Source organism: Montipora capricornis, chromosome 8 (genome assembly GCF_036669925.1).
Source record: "Montipora capricornis isolate CH-2021 chromosome 8, ASM3666992v2, whole genome shotgun sequence".
Classification (NCBI taxonomy): domain Eukaryota; kingdom Metazoa; phylum Cnidaria; class Anthozoa; order Scleractinia; family Acroporidae; genus Montipora; species Montipora capricornis.
In genome coordinates, this window is record NC_090890.1 from 49691296 (window position 1) to 49710748 (window position 19453).

Sequence of the window (19453 nt, forward strand, 5' to 3'; positions counted from 1 at the left end):
AAGGACCATAGTTAGTACATGTACTATGAAAGGACTAAACCCATGAAAAACCCACGAATCTAAACGAAACCAATGAAACCATGGTACATGAAGTACTGTACCTACATAACAACTCGGCCCAGGGCCATGCTCTCTTTGTCTTAATGGCGGGCTGAACGGTGTTGGATTGTGCTATGGAATTATTTGAAGGCTTAAGAAGAAGAAGAAAGAATGGGTTTAATTTGGTGAATAAAGGAAATGAGGGCAAACAGAGCGCAGATAAAAACCCGACAAGAAGTGGAGCGCGAGAAATTGAGACAGGGACCTATTGGCTTACACGCATCGTGTTTTTGAGGTCGCTTGGACTTATATATTGTAAGTATTGTTGTGGTGTCTATGTCTTCCAGTAAATGGGAGAGCCACTTTGTTTGTGATAGAACATAAGCTAACTGCGACTACCCTGCCACCTATTTGCTTGTCATTGATCATGAATAATATGTGTCAGTACTGTATATGTAAAATTGAGTGATAAAAATAATACCCTGCCACCTTTGTTAGCATTCGGCGGCACTCTTTGGAGAACGAGTCAGAATACAATAGATTTTTTTATTTTTATACAAAATACATATAGATGACAGGTTATTTAATAGTTTAGCTTATAAGCCATAGACTGAGGTACATGTACAGTTTAAATATCGATGAAGTGGTTCACATTCCTCCAAAATGAAACCAAAACCATCAACTTCTGGAGATCTAAAGCTGCAGGCTTTAACCCAGCCCATCCCTTAGAATCACCTCAGCCTTGGAAATATTGGGAACTCAGAAATATTGGGACTCGGAAAAATTTGGGGACTCCATTTTGGGACTCCATTTGGGACTTAGAAAAATCCGAGCCCCAAATGGTATTCGAATCCCATCTAGGGCTCAGATTTTTCTGAGTTCCCAATGGATTCAATTGTCAACATTTCATTTAATATACATGTGTACTGCATCCTCACGTTCTCGCAACTATAAATAGACCAACAAATTTACCTGCTTCTATTTGAGTGGCTTTATACCTCTGGTAGAGCATTGCACCGGCACTGCAGAGGTCATCGATTTGAAATTCCTGTTCAAGCCACTTGCTTAAATTTTTCAGATAAGTTTGGGGATCACTTCTCTTTTTCATCTATAACCCACACTTCAAATACATAGGTTTATTCCCCTGCTGATAACGTTATGCAGTCTTTGACCAACCACAGAAGAAAATGCAAGAAGCAGTGCGGCCCAGTGGTTAGGGGGCTTTTCTTTAGATCCAGGGATCCCTGTCTCAAGACCTGTTCTGACCAGTTGTTGAATTTGTTCGTGGTACCGTAATTTCCGGACGATTACCCGCACGACAGATTACCCGCAGCGGTCTATTTTTGTCACAAGGGTAAAAAACGTTCAACAGATTACCCGCACTGGCCTATTACCCGCGCCCCAAAACCGAAAAAATCTTGCTACTGTATTTCCGGGACAAGAACTCACAACCTTGAGTGATGAATATTCCATGTTGTTGTTTACAAAGCAGAAGATCAATAGCATTTTCTGCTAAGAATTGGCTTTTATAATGCAGCCTTAAACACTCTCCTTAGTCATTTCTGGTTTGTCTTGTTAAAACGACCTAAATATCCAATGTATTAACGCTATTAAAGACTCGATAGAATACGAGTTGAAGGCCAACATCTTTACGATTGATCATTGAGCGCCATTTTGATAGGTTGAGAGAAAGTGGGGGCGAGTGTTAAAAATACCTGATGGGGTGGTGGTTAGGCATACCCAGGGGCAAAAGACCGGGCCTATATAAGAATTCGCTTTAAACGGGAATGCTCTATTTCTCAAGCCAGGGGTAGCTAGGAACATTTCACTGATGCGCTGAACAATCCAGCAAATTTTCCACTGTAGTTAGTGTTTTGTTTACACACGTGCCGACAATCACGTTCTAAATAATTATGCGATGCCGTGAAATATGTCGGCATCTTGTTTTGTAGCTTTGAGCGTGCTTTCAAAAAAAATGCTTTCAATCTTTCATATACAAAATTGAAAGGAGTGCAGGTGAGAATGCTTTTAAATTAAGCGAAGAAAAAAGCAGTGAAATACAGTAATAGACCAATTCGGCTAACTCAATGTTGTACCCAATTCAAATCTCTCGGGGTTAAGATTCTTTGTGTGTTGAATTTGCATGACAATGAAGCATTCACATTTAAATGAGATGGAAATACTTGGAACAAAACGTTTTATTCCCAAAAGATTTGAATTGGGTACAACATTGAGTTAGCCGAATTGGTCTATCACTTAAACACTATTGATTTGTTTTTCATTCAATTTGCATCGGCTTTCATTGAGGGCTTTTAGAACACTAGAATAAAACATCACACAAATCTTGAATAGGAAGCGTTTTCAGATTGAACTACGGTAACAAACAAGCTTGGCACCACACAAGTTTTAAGGAAGCATCAGTTTAATTAAGTAGTAAAGGTTTGAAATTATTTAAACAAGATCGTAAAAGATTTGTTTTGAACAGAAAAATTTGTGGCATCACAAAATAAACACATTCGCATCTTGTTACTTTTTCAGCATTGAATTGTGTCTCACGATAAACTCTTTCTTAAAATTGAAAAGGATGTGTTAAAGTGAGAAATTCGTTCTCATTTACTTTTAATTCGGTGACAAGTTGTGACATGGTCGAAGGGAAAGATTATTGTTTTTCATTCAATTTGCTTCGGCTTTCATCGAGCGGTTTTACAAAGACTACGGCAAATAAAGCATCATTTTAAAGATTGAATCAACGAACGAGGCAACACACAGATTTGAAGGAAGTGTTGGTTTAATTATCCTCATTTTAACTTGTTTCAATCTGTCAAATTCTTACCTGAGATTTAAAAATTATCGCATTACCCGCACCTTCCTATTACCCGCAGCAACCGCGGTTTACTGGAAAATTAACGCATTACCCGCGGGTAATCGGCCGGAAATTACGGTAGTTCTCGGTTCAACTTCTCCATTGCACTTGTAAATATAAGCCAACTGGTTTGCCTCTGGCCAGTTGGGATTCATAATAGTTGTTGTTCTTGTTCAGTTCTGTCATTTCATTGATTGTGTATCATTGGCCCTCAAAAGCCCCCTATAATGGTCAATTAAATACTGTTAAGACTTGTGTATAAGCTGCACCTTTTTGCATAAGTTTTGGGCCAAATGTCACAGGTGCGGCTTATACAAATGTGTACATGAGACCATTGCTTTCAGAGGGAGTAAAGTGGCTTACAGGGGACACAAATTGAACTGAAACCTTTCAGCAACTAAAGATTAAACATATTGAAACCTGTTGTTCATCACTGCTTTCGGTGGTTAGAAGTGGTGGCTCCTAAAGGAGCTGTTTGTTTGCATCTTAAATCAGTTAAACCGCACGACTACAAGAAATGGGGGTATTCATTAAACAAAATGACTCCTTTGAGTACAGTTGTATCTTGGTGGCACGAGTCAAATTTACGGAAAGGTAATTATGAAAAGTACCAAATAATAAGCATGGGGCCAAAGGGCAAAACTAAAGATTTGGAGATAACAATGTCAAATGTACATGTAAGAATAAAGTGTGGTTCTGACCTTAGACTATTGGGGCTTACAATACATGTAGACCAAAACCTGGATTTCAGTAAACATGTCAGTGAAGTATATGCAAACGAGCAGGAAGGAAAGTGGGTGTTCTAATAAGACTACATGTACGTAATATACTTTCTGCCAGAGCCAAACTTATTAGACATACAGTACAAGTCTGCGATACTGCCTCAGCTGACATATTGTCATCATACCATTTGGAATTTTAGTCGCTCTTTGGACAACAGGAAACTGGAGCGGATCCAAGAAAGAGCCTTGAGAGCAATTAATTATAGGAAATCTGCAACCTATGACAAATTGCTTAAGTTGGCAAAGCTACCCACGTTAAAGAACAGGCAGCTACAAGACATTGCTATTCTCCTGAGTGTATAAAGTAAAGAATGTACTTTGTCCTTCATAGTATTACTATTAAAGAAATATTCCAAAACAAGAAATTCAGATTTTGTACTACCAAGATAATTCAATACCATGACGTATGGAAAGCATAGCTTACAATATCTAGGTCCACTTCTCTGGTCAAAATTAGATAAGAAAGTCAGGAATTCAGAATTTTTAAAATACGTTTAAAGCTAAAAATTAGGAAATTAGATCTAGTTGGGATGATGGAAGATATTGTAATATTGTGCACTATGCAGTAGTTAAATAAGAATCCTCAAGAGTGGAAATTATAGGATCTAGGATTTTATTCATGGATTGAAAATAGTGAGCTGGGAGGGGATTAGTCTTTAAACTTTAATTTTAAGGAAGCATGGGTTTATGGGATACTGATGATGTCAAGATATTTTTAGGGTACTAGTTTAAAACACAGCGAATTTTAACACTTATTACTAATAATTAGTATTTTGGATCAGATTAATATTATTATTTCTTCTTAACTTTTAATTCACTAGTGGTTAGGTGTCCCCCATTAGTTTACGTATATGAAAGCTAGATCTACCTGACACCTTAATAAAGTTATTGATTGATTGATTGATTTGTGAGAAATAACGTGGAAAGAAATGTACATGTAAATATGATAACAATCAAAAATAAATTTGAATCGCACAGGATGTTTCAACCATACAAATTCTACCGTACTCATTCTGTGAAGAACCGCAAACATCTTCGGCTGTAAACCAAAGCATGAAACTTATATGCTCCAGTTTCTCTTTGATAAGAATTTAACTCAGTGATTTTAAATGTAAATGCCCAACACATGAAGCCCAACTTCTTGCAGTTTTCTAAGGGTCTAAAGTGCACTTCCAGAATCTGGAAGTCCGTTGTGATTGGTCTCCGTAAATTCCGGCTTGTTTCAGCAGATTCTCGTGGGAGAGGAACGTGTGACAAATTTTTAAGAGAGTCTGCGACTGGGAGGCTATATGAGAAGAGCAAGGGTCTGAGCTTGCTTTTATCGAGAAGATTTTTGACCTCTTAGTGGTGGCCTTTGGTATGCAGGATATACACTTCTGTAAGACTAATTCATGTATCCTCAAAGCATGCAATGTAACACAGGAAATTTTAGACAAAGTGTAGCCTACTGGTCAGCATACACCTTACTGCACTGATCATTGAAGCTCTGCCACCAATTCAACAATCACTGTTTGGTGGAAAATGTTAAGAATTTTAATACTGTAGTAGAATTTTTAAAGGGAAGCAGTGATATTGGCATGGTGGTGAGAGCGCTCTCCTCCAACAATGTTTCCTGGGTTTGTCTCCCAGACTAGGCATCATTTGTGGGTTGAATTTGTTGGTTCTCTACTCTGCTCCAAGAGGTTTTTCTCTGGGTACTCCGGTGTTCTGCTCTCCTCAAAACCCAACCCATGATTTGATATGTGTTGACTTGATTTGATTGCATTTGTGTAAAGGGTTCCCAATTAGACTGTGCTTCAGTGCTAGATACAGGTGACACTTATAATAGTTCATCATTATCATCATTATCATCATCATCATCATCAGTAGTTGTATTTCCTCTTTTGAATGCAGTTGTGGCTTTTGCAGTCGCCGCCAATCAGAACAAACAGCTGCTAGGTAAAAATGGACTTTTGCCATCTGACTTGTATCTGAAAAGAATAGAAGAACATTTTGCTGATACTGGCTGGAGAAAGGTTCTTCATGTTCCCACCCTGTTACTTTTTACTGATAAAAGCAGGATTGATGAGTTTTTGGACATCTTAGCACATCTTGGTTTGGCACTCTCTGGAATTGTAATGGTGTTTGGATCTGCCAACATGTTGATTATGACCTTGTTATGGGTTCTTTATCATTCTATTGTCAATATTGGTCAGAGGTGGTAAGTGTTCTTAAGTCCTTGCCATGCTAGTGATAAGCAGTATCATGTTTTTTTTTTTTCCCTTGGTAGAGTTTATTTGCATAGTTTTAAGGTTCGTTCAAATTGTTTGAATAGATTATTGTCTGTCAGTAGACCTGCGCGAAAGAGACAGCTACATGTAGTTTTGTATAGTCTGAATACCTCTATTAATGCTCTTCAAAAGGAGTGGTTTGTTCAACAAACCCAATGATCTACACTGTAAAAAGTGCTGCAGATACAGGATATTCTGAAAAATATCTGCTGTCAGACTGTTAGTGTCAGGGACTGAGTTAGAGTTTTAATACTGGGCTACTGAGCCTGTACTGGGCTCCTTCATTACCCACAGTTGTTGTTACAAGTACATTTTATTTTACATTTTATTTTCATTACATGCTATCCTGCCAAAAATCAAAGCCAGAACTTAATAATTAATTTTTAAAATTAATTAGAGAAGGTATCTGGATCAAAATGAGGAAGTTAAAGCGATAATGACATTAATAGCAAGGCCACAAAACTTTATTGGTGTACATGATGGAAAAAAAACAATAATATTATCATTTGGTGCACATGAAGCAGCCAATTTTTAGATTATTTCTTTGCCATATTCAACAAAACAATAACAGTATTAACCAAATTAAGGTTATTAAAATTTATTAAATTCTAACCTTCAATTATTGTTTTTGTGTAGGTACTCATTTGGTAAGTTTTTTTGTTTGTTTATTAGTGTTCATTTATTTCTGTTAGTACCTTCTTTTTCACAATTTTATTTTAAAGCTTAAGGCAGGTAGTGTTTAGAAAGAAACAATTCTGTAACAAAATTGACACAAACCATTCAGCTATTCAGAAAAAATTAATATGGTGGAGTTACACTGTAACTGAGTCAGTGACCACCACCGCTACAAGCCACAAGCATGTGCATCCCTTGTCATTACACACTGTCTCTTTCTAATCTGTTTTTAATTGTTTTTTAATTTTTTGTTCATGTACTCACTTGGTACTTGTAATTTCTAACTAACTTTCCAATTATTTATTTATTATTACAAACATTGATCTTTATCAACACAAAAAATAATTATTGTAGAAGTCAGATTTTTCCATTTCAGGCTGGGAGTCACAACTTCTTGAGACAGGGTTCCTTGCCATATTTTTGTGTCCTGTGTTTAAGATGCATCAAGTACCAATTCATACACCAACACCTGCGGTTGTCATCTGGGGGTATAGATGGCTCATCTTTCGGATCATGATTGGTGCTGTAAGTAACACTTAGTTTCATGTACCATTTTGTAGAGGCTGGTGGTGCCCCCATTTCCCAGCTTCAATCAGTTTATCAGCTGCCGCTGGTAAACTAGTTGCTTGGCGACAAGCAGAAGAACAGCCGAAAAATCAGAGTCCAGGAATTATTCGAAGCTTCAACCTTCGTAACACCATAATTGACTGCCCTTAGCCCATCGAGTTTCAAGAACTCCTTGAGAGGTATCAGCGTTTTACAAGAGTCTTCTGACAAGACTTCTTAAGTGTCCACTGGGTTTCACAATGAAGTAATATTAAATTTTGGTAACTATTGTGCAGCTGTTCCTTTTTATCAGAGGGAAAAATAAGCAAATTTTTGAATTTTCAGTTACATCAAAAGAATTTGAGGAAAGTTAAAATGTACTGAGAAGACTTAACCAAATTAGGCTGGTGACATCTTTTATCATTATGGCTCCTAAAACCATGTATTGGCCAATGCAGATCTTTACGTTTTGGTTGCTGGTAACAATAATTATTTGCTGTTATTAGTGTTTTTGATGACATGCATTGTCTTAAAGGAACCTAAAATGTAATTTTTTTTTACTTGCCAGGGAATGATCAAGATGAGAGGTGATCAATGTTGGCGAGATTTGACGTGTATGAACTACCATTATGAGGTAAGTGGCCTGTTTCACAGCACCATATATGTGAAACAACCTTTTCTCCTTTTTTTTTTTACTCACGTGAAGTTTTAATGATCAAAGATCTTTCCAGATACGTGTGCTTGTACAAAAAAAAACCTTGAATGTATGCTCCAAAATCGGTGCTGGACTGGACTTTACACCAAGGTGTTAGGGTTAGGGTCAGATGTTTTGAATTAATATGTGCACATAGCTGAGCACATGTTCAGTTAATAGAGTACTGCAAAGCATCTCCATGAGCTCAGCTGCTCTTGTAAGGTACATTTATATGTAAATGACTTGCTTCCTTAATGGAAAACTAAAGATAACCAGAGACAATAACAAATATCATTATGTTTAATGTACTGTGTTTTGTTTTCTTTCAAGACCCAACCAGTGCCAAATCCCATGAGTTACTTTATGCATCAATCTCCAGAAATTTTTCACAAGTTTGAAACACTGACAAATCACTTTATTGAATTGGTAGTTCCTTTCTTCATCTTTCTCCCAAGACCTTTCAGAATCTCTTGTGGAGTTTTGCAGATTTTGTTTCAGGTGAGGTTCCCCTTCATCTTGTTTTTTATGCTTTTATTTTTCAAAATCTAATAATATACATTGGAAAATTTCTCCGCTCGGATTGGCTAAGAGAAATGTAGTTTTTGGATAACACAGTGCAGAAAAGAGGTCTTAGATAAGGAGCTTAGTAGGACAGGGGCCACAGAGTATGTTTGAAAGTGGTGTAGGGGAGGGGAGGGGGGTGGGGGTAGGTTTTGGTAGGGATCACAAAGATGTGATGGGAGGGGGGAGGTTTAGGAGAAAACAACATTGTGGAAAAAAAGTGGGAGGGGAGGGGGGGGCTTTAACCCCACCATCCCTGCAGCCCCTGTAGGAGGTCTGTATCAATCAGTTTGCTTTGTCATTCAATAGAACCATACAAAAACCACATGCAATAGGAAATAATTCAACATAAGATTTACAACATGCTTGACTTGTTGCCTCATCCTGCAGGTTCTTTTAATAATCAGTGGAAACTTGAGCTTTCTTAATTGGCTTACTATTCTACCCAGTATCATGTGCTTTGACGACAAGAGTCTGGCATGTCTGTTCTCGTCATCTTCTGCCAAAAATGACATGATCATGATACAGGAGCTGAACAAGGCTGGAGTTGGTCCAAGGCCCACATGGGGTAATGTACGCTTTCACATTACACAGCTTGATGATGTTATATTTACAGTAGATCTACAATCTTCGTCTAAAGTGCTGGTCCAGGAATATTTCCACTTTCTTACAGTCTCAGTAGGTCATGGCCCCTTCTATGGTCCTTGCCTAGTACTCCCCCCCCCCCCCTCGCGAAACTTGACTAGAGACTCGATTCTCGATCCTCGAAATCACTGACACAATGCAAACCAACAGCGTCATTGACGTCTTTTAGCGACTCAACAACTTTTGTTGAACAGTTTAGATGCCCATTTGTGGCTGATATCATAACACAGGCTGTTACTTACAACAAAACATCTTCAACATCGTTTTCCCCCTCCCCCTCTAGAGAAACGTCCCTGCTGTTCAAGTCTCTGTCTTGCCCATGGATTTGGCAGGGAATAGTCTTCCAGGGTTGGAAGACACTACGGCAGAATGAACTGGAAACTTGAGTTTAGTGTTAGTCTGTAAAGTAAATTGTACAAAAAGCTGGAACTCAAATTTCATTGTTAAATGAACTAAAGTTGAATTGTTCGATAATTGTTTAACTGAATAATTAACAATTATTCAATGAACATGTGTTGGATATGAGATGGCAAATAGCCAACCAAGCACGTAAGCGCTGAGTTGCCTATAACCAGTCTCATATCCAACAATAGCGAATGGAATAACTGTTAGTGTTTTATTAAAATTTTATCAAATTCTGGTGCTTAGACACTTGACAATTAAAGCCAATCAGTTTCCAGCTTGACAACACTTGATGCAATCAGTTTCCATATTAGTAGATCATACGGTATGTGAGCTAATAACTGAGATTGGCTGAACCAATCAGAAAACTATAAACGCCATAACCGAAGTCGAAAATTTAATAATCATAATAATGAATTTTATTATATAAACACCAATTAAATACCAAGTGAGCTTTCGCGCAAAAATATGATATCTTCATACGTGTAGCTTACATGTTATTTTCAGACGTGAAAAGATCACTGTTGCTATGGTTACATATGAAAATCGCGCCTTTCGATGCCTTTCGTGAAACGATTTGGTATTTCATTGGTGTTTCTATAACAAATAGAATATTACATGGCCGCTTGGAGATAGGAGAGTCCTCTTCTCGTGTTGAAAAATATTTTCACTCGTTCGCTGCGCTCACTCGTGAAATATTTGTCAACACTCGAAAAGAAATTTCGTATCTCCGCGCGGCCTTGTAATATCCTCTATTTATTGTATTTAGCTCTGGGGGCAGGGGCACTCATAAAAGGGGACACTGTTGGGAAAGTATCTATTTACAAACATCACTTTTGTTATTCAAATTTTCCAACCACAGAAACAAAAGACCCTTTGTTTCGACAACCATTGAGGCACTCGTTGGCACATTAAGGCCTGGCCAAACGCACGTAACATTTCAACGCAACATCTTGTAATATTGTTGGGCACAACATGTTGCATACATTTGGCCACCCTGTTGCGATATGTTGCAACATGTTGGATCAAATTTGAAAACGGTCAAATTTTTCTTGCAACATTTTGGATGTTGGATGATGTTGTACTCGTTTGGCAACGTTCACGCAACATTGTTGCACTAGGGCATGCGCGCTTGGTCCATTTGTTGCGCGTCTGGGGCTGGGGCACGACTTACGATATTGCAAAGTTCTATTTTGAGGTGACGTTTTTGCGACGCTGACGGCAACCGGAAGTGAGCTGTTTTCCCATTTAACTTGTCTTCACACAACCACATTTACATTGCTAAGTACCTTTCTACATTAGAGATGATTTGTATGAAAATCTGGGAGACACCACTGGCCTAGCACGCGAAATGTTCTCTTCCGGTTGCCGTCCGTGTCTCAAAAACGCGCGTGCTTAAGCTCCCTAATGACGATAGGTGACGTCGAGGATATCTTCGCTGGTACAGAATCAAATCAAATCCACTCGTATCAAATTGTAGGTTGGTTTTTGAGGAAAGGGGAAAATCGGAGCAGTACCCGGAGAAAAATATCTTGAAGCGGAGCACAGTAGAGAACCAACAAGCTCCAAGTCTGGGAATCGAACCCGGGCCACTTTGATGGGAGGCGATTGCTCTAACCTCTGCGCCATCTCTGCTTGACAAACTCACGGAGTGGCTCTTTTGCCCATTTTTCAGGTCTTTGCATTCGCCGTGTATTTGAGCTCATGCTTGGTGCCATGCTAGCGTATTTGAGTATTCCTGTGGTGCAGAATCTCCTTTCATCTCGTCAAGCTATGAATACATCATTTGACTCATTCAGAATTGTCAATACCTACGGAGCCTTTGGAAGGTAGAGTAATACAAGTCAACAGACGAAGGATAGACTGCTAGCAGCTTCACCTTTTTCCTTGGGTAACCCAAGTGGAATGCAAACTCGAATTTATGAAAATAAATTGGCCGGAAAGCGTGCGGAGAGTTTTGGGACAGAAATATAGAAAAGTTTTGTTTCTCCTCACACCCACGCCCGCGATTATTGGCCACTTTGAGGTTGCACAGGAGACTGGGTCGAGTGTCTTGTTGAATTGCATTGTGGGACTGTTTGGGGACACATTTTCATCATTGCGTATTGACTGAAGTTGCAAGAATTGAATAAAGCGATATACCAGGAGCTGAGCTTCTAAGCCACCAGAGTATTGTACAATGGCAATTTTACAACGGTGGCTCGCTTGCCAAGGTGCAAAATTGTCCGGAAATCGAAAAGATTTAATCAAAAGGTTTGTGAGATCCTAGTACATACATGTACAATGTTTACTTACTAACAACGTATGTTATAAAGATTTAACCCGAAGTTAAGGAGGCTCGAAAGGGTTTCAACACGTAGAACACTCTCTGTTTAGATCGAATAACGCTACAACAGTGTATCACGTAACAGCAATGTTATGGTACCATAATTATGAAACAGCGATTATTTCCAAACAAGATTTGATCATTATTGTGACGTAATAAGTTACCTTGGCAACGGGAAAGCCCAGCAAAAACACCCTATATTTTGGATTTAGTTACTCGTCTCTCAAAAGCGAACTCGGTGACCCCCCTTTTTTATTGCTGAAAAGTGATAAGAAGGCCACGATGAAACTTTCGGCAAAATTTAAAAACATTCTGTCCAGAGGATTCAGAGCTGCCTTAAAAAAATCACAAAATTAAGATGGCTCTGAATCCACTTGACAGATTTTTTTGAAACTTTGCAGAAAGTTTCACCTTGCTCTTCTGATTACAATGTACTTTTCAGAAATAAAAAATGGGGGTCACCGAATTCGTCTTTGATATATGAGCAACTAAAGACAAAATAAAGTGTGTTTTTACAGGTCTTTCCCGTTGCCACGATGACATATTACGTCACAAAATTGACTGTATCTTGTTCAGCAATAATTCGTGTCTCATTTGGTACCACAATATTGCTAATACATGACACAAGGTTGTGGTGCCGATCCTTCTAATAAGAGCGTCACTTGGAAGCGTTGAAACTGGTTCGAGCTTGCTTAACTGTTATCGTACAAAAATACATGAAGGTCTTCTTGCTTTGCAGGGTAAACGACTTTATAAACAGTGGCTCGTCCCCAAAACAGCCCCACGATGCAATTCAATAAGACTCTCGACCCTGTCTCCCGTGCAACCTCAAAGGGGCTCAGTAATAGCAGCTTGTGGCTACATACATGTATCTCGCACGATGCTGCGTTTTGCCGAAATTAGGAGAAGGGAGACAGCTCGCAGCCAAGACAATGATGGAGTTCTCAGGGAGTTTAAGCAAAGACAACGGCAAAGTCAACGAAAACGTCACTCCAAAATATAACATATCACTATCGCAAGTAATTCGGCCTTGTCACACGGCGGCTATATTGTCCCGGGAGACCAAAAAAGCTTTGTTTTACCACGCCAAGCCTCACCCCATGGTTTCCACTGCGAGGCTTGGCGTCGTAAAACAAAGCTTTTTTGGTCTCCCAGGACAATATGGCCGCCGTGTGTCAAGGGCGAATTGGCGATTATTCCGTCTGGTTCCCCTCTTACAATACCGGTGAACTACATGTATCCTTTAACTGAATGGTACGAGCCGCTGCGGTTTTAAAGTATAAATAGAAAATCATGAATGGTTCATTGATATATGCTCACGTTATCGTCGAAACCAAAAATAAGGTGATGTCACGTCGTTGTTTTGTGGAGTACGGCAAAGAAATGCACGGAAATTAGTGCTGCACGTGCAGCACGGTCATTTTTCCTTTTTTGACCAATCATATTCTTGCTTTGTGGCCTTGTCGTAGCCGTAGCCGTCGCCTTTGCTTAAACTCCCAATGAATGAACGAATGAATGAATGAGTAGAATGAGTAGTAGTAGAGAAACCACTAAATAGGAACACTATAAATTAAACAATTATTACAACAATTAAAATTGATAAAACTGTTTACATGTGTATAATCAATAAATCGGAACCAGGATATAAAAGGTCAACACTAGTGGCCATCCGTCAAACTGACATTGGACATTTCCTTGCAATTACACGACGCAATGTCCCATCTTAAAATATGAGAAGCTTATCGCTGTAAAAAGAATGAAAACAGGCAGCATTAGAGCTTTAGTTCAACAAGAAATATCGTTTCTAAGCAAAGCCGCGCTGATCTACAGTATTTAGGTCTAAAAACCATTATGAAGACGGTTAGCTTTTACTTGTTTTGCTGGGTACTACTATGTCAATACTCTAAAAAATTCGAATTTCCAAGAGCTTGTCTCGTTAGTCTAGTGGATATTGGAATATGCAAGGAGAACGCATCGATCCGGGTTGAACTCTTTGGCTCGCCTAATCTGAATGTTCTCTGCACATTGAAATGTTTGTTTCTTTGAAGTAGATTTGAAGTCTGAAGTAGATTGTACGTCGTGTAAGTTGAATAAAAAGGGAAATGTCAGTTTGACGGATGGCAATGAGTGTTGACCGATATAAAGTTGATGAGATTAGTAACATGTGCGTGATTGGTTGCGGTCGCATTTAGGGAGTTAACACTAGTGTTAAATCAAGTTCTTTTGTTCAGTGTTCCCTTGGGATTCAAAACACCAGAGAGTTAAAACTCGAGTAGTTTAACAACACTCTCAAGTGTGACCGCAACCATCGTCAAGAGTAAAGGTGTGGATTAAAGGGAGAGTTTCACGTCTCTACGCATGGGCAAACTGTCATGTCAGCCCAGTTAATTCTATTGTTATTGAAACAATCGAAACCACTGATGCAGGAAAAGGAAACAATGGCATAGAAGTGTAATTACTCATAGGAATTACTTTTGCAATCATTTCCTTTGTGTTATAAACCTACTGCATGTGAATAGATAACTCGTGCGTTATCACAACTTGTGCGTAGAATAAAATGTGCCTATCTATTGATACTCTAAGTACTTAAAGTGGTACTTTGATCAAAAAATCATTTCCTTTTTTTCTTCAGATTTTGAAAGCGTGTTTGCTTAACACCTAAGTGGCAAAATTTTGAGCTTTGAGTTTTATCCAAAGGCTGTTTATTTTGAGTGTAAGTTTTGGATTTCATGGTCCGCCATTACTCACGTTCAAAACTGGCCGATTGGACCTCAGAGGGTTGGATCTAGAGAAAATGACGTCATTTCCTCACTAGCTTAAAATTTCAGCGTGTAAACGCAATTTATTACATATGCAAAACACGGGTTTAAAAGTCTGAAAGCCCGAAATTCCCATGCTGCATATTTATTCGGCCGCGTACACACGCATTGCATTCTTAAACTAGTGAGTCTGACGTCATTTTCTCCTCGACCTAGCTCTCTCAAGATTTTAAAGTTAGTAATGGCGGACCAATAAATAAGAAAATTCCAGTTAAAATAAACAGGTGTCTTTTTAAAATCAGAAATTAAAACTTAGGTCAGTTATTGTTTAGTTAACATAGTTTTGAAATCCAAAGGAAAAAAAGAATTGTTTTTTTGGTCGTAGTACCACTTTAACGACGAAGGCTACAGCAACGACAACGCCAAAAGGCAGTAATACTGGGTGTGTTTACGCGCGGTTTTTCAGGGTTTGTAACTAGAATAGATACTCGAAAATAAGGTGACACACTTAGTTTTGTGTGTAGAAAGTACCAAACGATCTTACCAAAGTTTCACTAAGTATATGGTGTCTTAAGAACAATTTATGAAAGCTAACCATTTGGAGTCGGCGCTTAGACCTAATCACTTGAGAAACGTGAAAAACTTGGTTAACTGAGTGGCTTCATACCTCTGTTGGTAGAGCATTGCACCGGCATCGCATACATGTAGGTCATGGGTTCGAGTCCCGATGAAACCGCCTGAATTTTTCAGGTGTCTATAAAGAGACAATTGCTTAAATTGTCCTCTTAGAGCGGTTTTCAATTAGTGTCGAAAGTAATTAGCGAATTGCTTTGGTTTTTCCTTCCTTCACTCAGTGATTGGTTGAAATTTCTCGCGCCACTTTTACAACCAATCAGAACCAAAACCAATCATGGCTCGCGCGTACACATTTTCCCGCGCTTTGTGTCGGCTACGTGTAATTACTTCGAGTTTTGATTGGTTTACTGGGTTGTCTCCGGCCTTTTTGATTGGCCAAAGTAATTAGTTTGGTTTTTGGTTTTACGACACTTGATTAAAACTCGCTCTAAGTGCGAGGATCACTTCTATCTTTCGTTTATAACCCGTACTCTTCAAATATACACTCCTTTCAATGTAAAGTAATGTAGGAGATAAGATAAGACCCTTCACGACGTCCCGCACGCTAGTCCGATACTCAACTGAACCAACTAGTCCAAGTCTTTGTTACCTGTCTACCAACAACTGCCTTTTCTAAAGAAGGTTTTGTCATTTTTTGTAGCGTAACAAAGGAAAGAACAGAAGTTATATTCCAAGGGACTAGGAATGCCACTATTACGCCAGATGAGGCGGGAGCGATTTGGGAGGAATATCAGTTTAAGTGTAAACCCGGTGATCCCAAGCGACGACCGTGTGTTATTTCCCCGTATCATTACAGACTCGACTGGCTCATGTGGTTCGCAGCCTTTCAGGTTAGTTAACACGGAATTTATCCAAAGACTACGGTAAATCATGGCTACTTCTACCGAGAGGGAAGAAGACAATTTCAAATAAAGCCTGATTCCATGTTCCCTGCTAGCAGAAGTCTCTCTTCTTTTGTGTTCACTGGGCGGACGAGTACAGGAGAAGACTGAGACTTCTGCTATTGGTCGAAACTCACTTTGATCCAGCCGCCGTCCTCAACCTTGGACAGCACTCTTCAAACCACATGGCCCATGATATGTTTGCTGACTGTGACTTGAGCCCGCTGTGTCCTGCGCATTCCACAACATGAAGTATAACGTGAGGGATCGGTCGATAAGTAACCGCCGCGCATGCTCAACACGGAGTTTCGTTTTCCTTGGTTTCCACCCCTGCCCAGTGCTCAGCTTTTTGACCCACTCCCAGTGTTTGTCATTTTTATTATAACGTGAGGATAATTGTCAGATATTTTCCTATTTTTGTCAGAATTATCAATACAATCCCTGGTTGATCCACTTGGCCGCCAAACTTTTAGCGAACGATGAACAGGCCACATCTCTTATTGCACATAATCCATTTATGAACGGTACACCTCCAACGTAAGTACCTTGTAAAGTTATTTACTCCTATGTCATTTATAGCCATTTGAAAAGCTTATAAACTTGAAGGGTTTTCGACAGTTTTTCAATGTACCCAATTTGTCTGGAAAGTCCCAGACTCGGGCAATTTTTTCCCGAAAGGAGGATTGCGGGGCGGCAACAATTTTTTTTGGATGAAACTCTCAAGAATAGTTCGCCTGGCAAACATGGGGTTTACTTTTATTCTCGTCGGAATTATTTAACACAACTTACAAGAGTTAAGGCCCAACGTTTCTTCATCAGAAATAATTTAAGACTGTAACAAGTGTTGTTTTCTACGTTTGTTGATTAGGCTTTTCTTCTGATTAGATTTAAACACGTGTCAGGATAGTTATGATGTCAAGTAAAATGCCTCCATTGTCACTGTTTATTAGAGTGTGGGCAGAATGAATGGGCATAGCTTCTATGCGAAGGTGTTGACAGTACCGCCGATTGTGATATTTGACAAAAGACCATCGCCAAGTGAATGAAACAACTTGAGACTTCTAACGTTGTTGTAACGAAGCTTGATTACAACAACTGCTTAATTGTTTCATCAAGATGATTTTTAGAATACTTGAACTGCGGATTAGAATGAAATGAGGGTTGGAAAAAGGACATGGGCCCAGTTGTTGAAAGGCCGATTAAGTTCATCCTGCATTACAGGAAAGTTGTATGGCAGGTTATTTTTTGATAAAAAGAATTTTCCACGGGATTTTTAATCCTTAGCTTTGACACAGAATTTTGCTTTCCTTCAGCTGAGGCTTATAAAACAAGGTTAAGGCTTTTTTGGCCGGCAAAATTCAAGCCTGGATTGGTATATTGTTAATCAGTTTTAGAACAGTTGGACCGTGGATGAGGGAGTGTGTGTGCTTATTTCCCTCGCCTAAGTCCGCCCAGCTTTACATAATGGCTGGGATGCTACTTCGGACGAAACTTCTTTGGAAAGGTGTTGTGGTAATGTTGCCTTTATTTTTTTTTCTAAAATCAGATTCATTCGTGGAGAGCACTACTTGTACAAGTTTACAAAGATCGGCAGCAAGGAAGCGAAGGCTGGATATTGGTGGAAACGCTCGAAAACAGGTTCCTATTTCCCACCTATTAACTTACAAGCTGTCAAGGAATATCTCAAATCACATGGGTGGAAATTGCCAAAAGTCAAGAAAAAACCTGCAACTTAATCTTGCTGTTAAAACAGGAGTTATTTTGGCATTTTAATTAACTCCATGCGATCATTCTGGATCATGACAAGCTGAAATTTCAAATAAAATCGATTTCTGTTTGTCTAGTGGTCAGTTTGTTTGCCTTTCAATATTCCCCACTGAGTGATGTTGCTGGAATTATGAGCAGACCAAGCCTAACCTTTTGTACCGGAAGTTATTTTTTTCGCTGTCCAGCTTTGCACATGGATTAAAGGTTAACTTCAAGAGAACTCAACTTCCCCATTGAAGTCAGTATTCTTGCCCTTGATCTTACTATAAGCTTGTTGTGAACGAAAGGAAAGCGCGAACGAAATTCTCGCCTGGTTTATTGTGTAGGGCGTTTCATGCCCGTGTTGGTGCGAGGGGCGGAATCTTCAGTATCCGCGATACCCTTAGCCCGTCAGAAAGGAAGTACTTTTTGTAAATCGACCAAAGGTTTTACATGCGTTTTTTGGTTAGTAATCCCACTCCAGAACTCAGGAATAATCTGAAAGCCATTAATAGACTTAGTACGATTTTCTATAAGAATTAAATTTCGTATACCAGCAAGCAAGATGTCGGCGGTCTTTCTCCTTGTATCTGAGGGAAAAAATCGCTACAAACTGTGGTTGGAATTTTCTCCGGCTTTGACCAAAGTCCGCGAAAAGAGGTGACCTCAAACCGAAGTCAAAAAGAGCCGAGGTCAGCCCTTCGTCAGCACAAATGTTCGCTCCCAGGACAACACGATCTCTTCCTCAAATGAAGGATTAAATTCATTGTTAGTTTGCCCCAAATGAAGCATTATCTCCATTTACATCACTTGTGGTAGCAGATGAAAAGAAAAATAGGAAAAGTAGTCCCTGGCCGGGATTTGAACCCGGAGCACCCACTTTTAAGGAACTGTTTTTATTCATTTAACCTAACTGACTGGTAAGTGTGCCGATTATCTACCAAAGCTAATTAGTATATATATATATCTATAGAGAGAGAGAGAGATAGAGAGAGAGGGAGAGAGAGAGACAGACAACTATAGTTAAAGAGGGTCTCTCGAGCCAACAGCGCATCTCTGCCCCCTAGGAGGATCACAAATGGATTCACAGTCCAAGCCTCGGCGAAATGTACTCAATTAATCAATTTTCAAGGGGCCAAGGACGGACAACCCCTGGATGACATTTTCGTTGGGAGAAAAGCTTTTTATGCCCTGAGCGGGATTTGAACCCACGTCCCCCTGATTACTGGTTGGATGTGATTACCACTACACTATCAGAACAACCATGCTGGCTACATGGCCAATCTAGTTATCGAATGGGAATTTACGTGGTTATCCCAGGACCTTGTTTTTCTCCCACTAGATGACACTGGATCGACAGGAACGACGATTCACAGGCGGACGAGAGAGAAGGAGACAATTTGTAGACAAGTTAAGAAGGTCTCTCGAGCCAACAGCGCATCTCTGCCCCCTAGGAGGATCACAAATGGGCCTGGGATGACCACGTAATTCCCATTCGCTATCTAGACTGGCCATGTAGCCAGCATGGTTGTTCTGATAGTGTAGTGGTGATCACACCCAACCGGTAATCAGGGAGACGTGGGTTCATAAAAAGTTTTTCTCCCAATGAAAATGTCATCCAGGTGTTG

At 39.5% G+C, this 19453-nt stretch overlaps 1 protein-coding gene across 1 annotated transcript; it reads left to right on the forward strand.

The window, feature by feature from the left end:
* Positions 1–3: 3 nt before the first annotated feature.
* LOC138060582 (lipase maturation factor 1-like) lies at positions 4–17918 on the forward strand. The gene is made up of 11 exons (XM_068906426.1): positions 4–354; positions 5578–5884; positions 6591–6601; positions 7006–7154; positions 7744–7809; positions 8200–8367; positions 8821–8998; positions 11153–11306; positions 15839–16028; positions 16504–16616; positions 17626–17918. The coding sequence occupies exons 1-11, from the start codon at positions 174–176 to the stop codon at positions 17813–17815; spliced, it is 1707 nt and encodes a 568-aa protein (XP_068762527.1). The 5' UTR covers positions 4–173; the 3' UTR covers positions 17816–17918.
* Positions 17919–19453: the final 1535 nt, after the last annotated feature.

Bases quoted from the DNA above. Each gene is read 5' to 3' on its own strand.
- LOC138060582 (XM_068906426.1), top strand. From the start codon at position 174: ATGGAATTATTTGAAGGCTTAAGAAGAAGAAGAAAGAATGGGTTTAAT. The intron at 16,029-16,503 runs GTTAGTTAACAC...TATTTTTGTCAG, and splicing joins TGTGGTTCGCAGCCTTTCAG to AATTATCAATACAATCCCTG. The intron at 16,617-17,625 runs GTAAGTACCTTG...TTCTAAAATCAG, and splicing joins ATGAACGGTACACCTCCAAC to ATTCATTCGTGGAGAGCACT.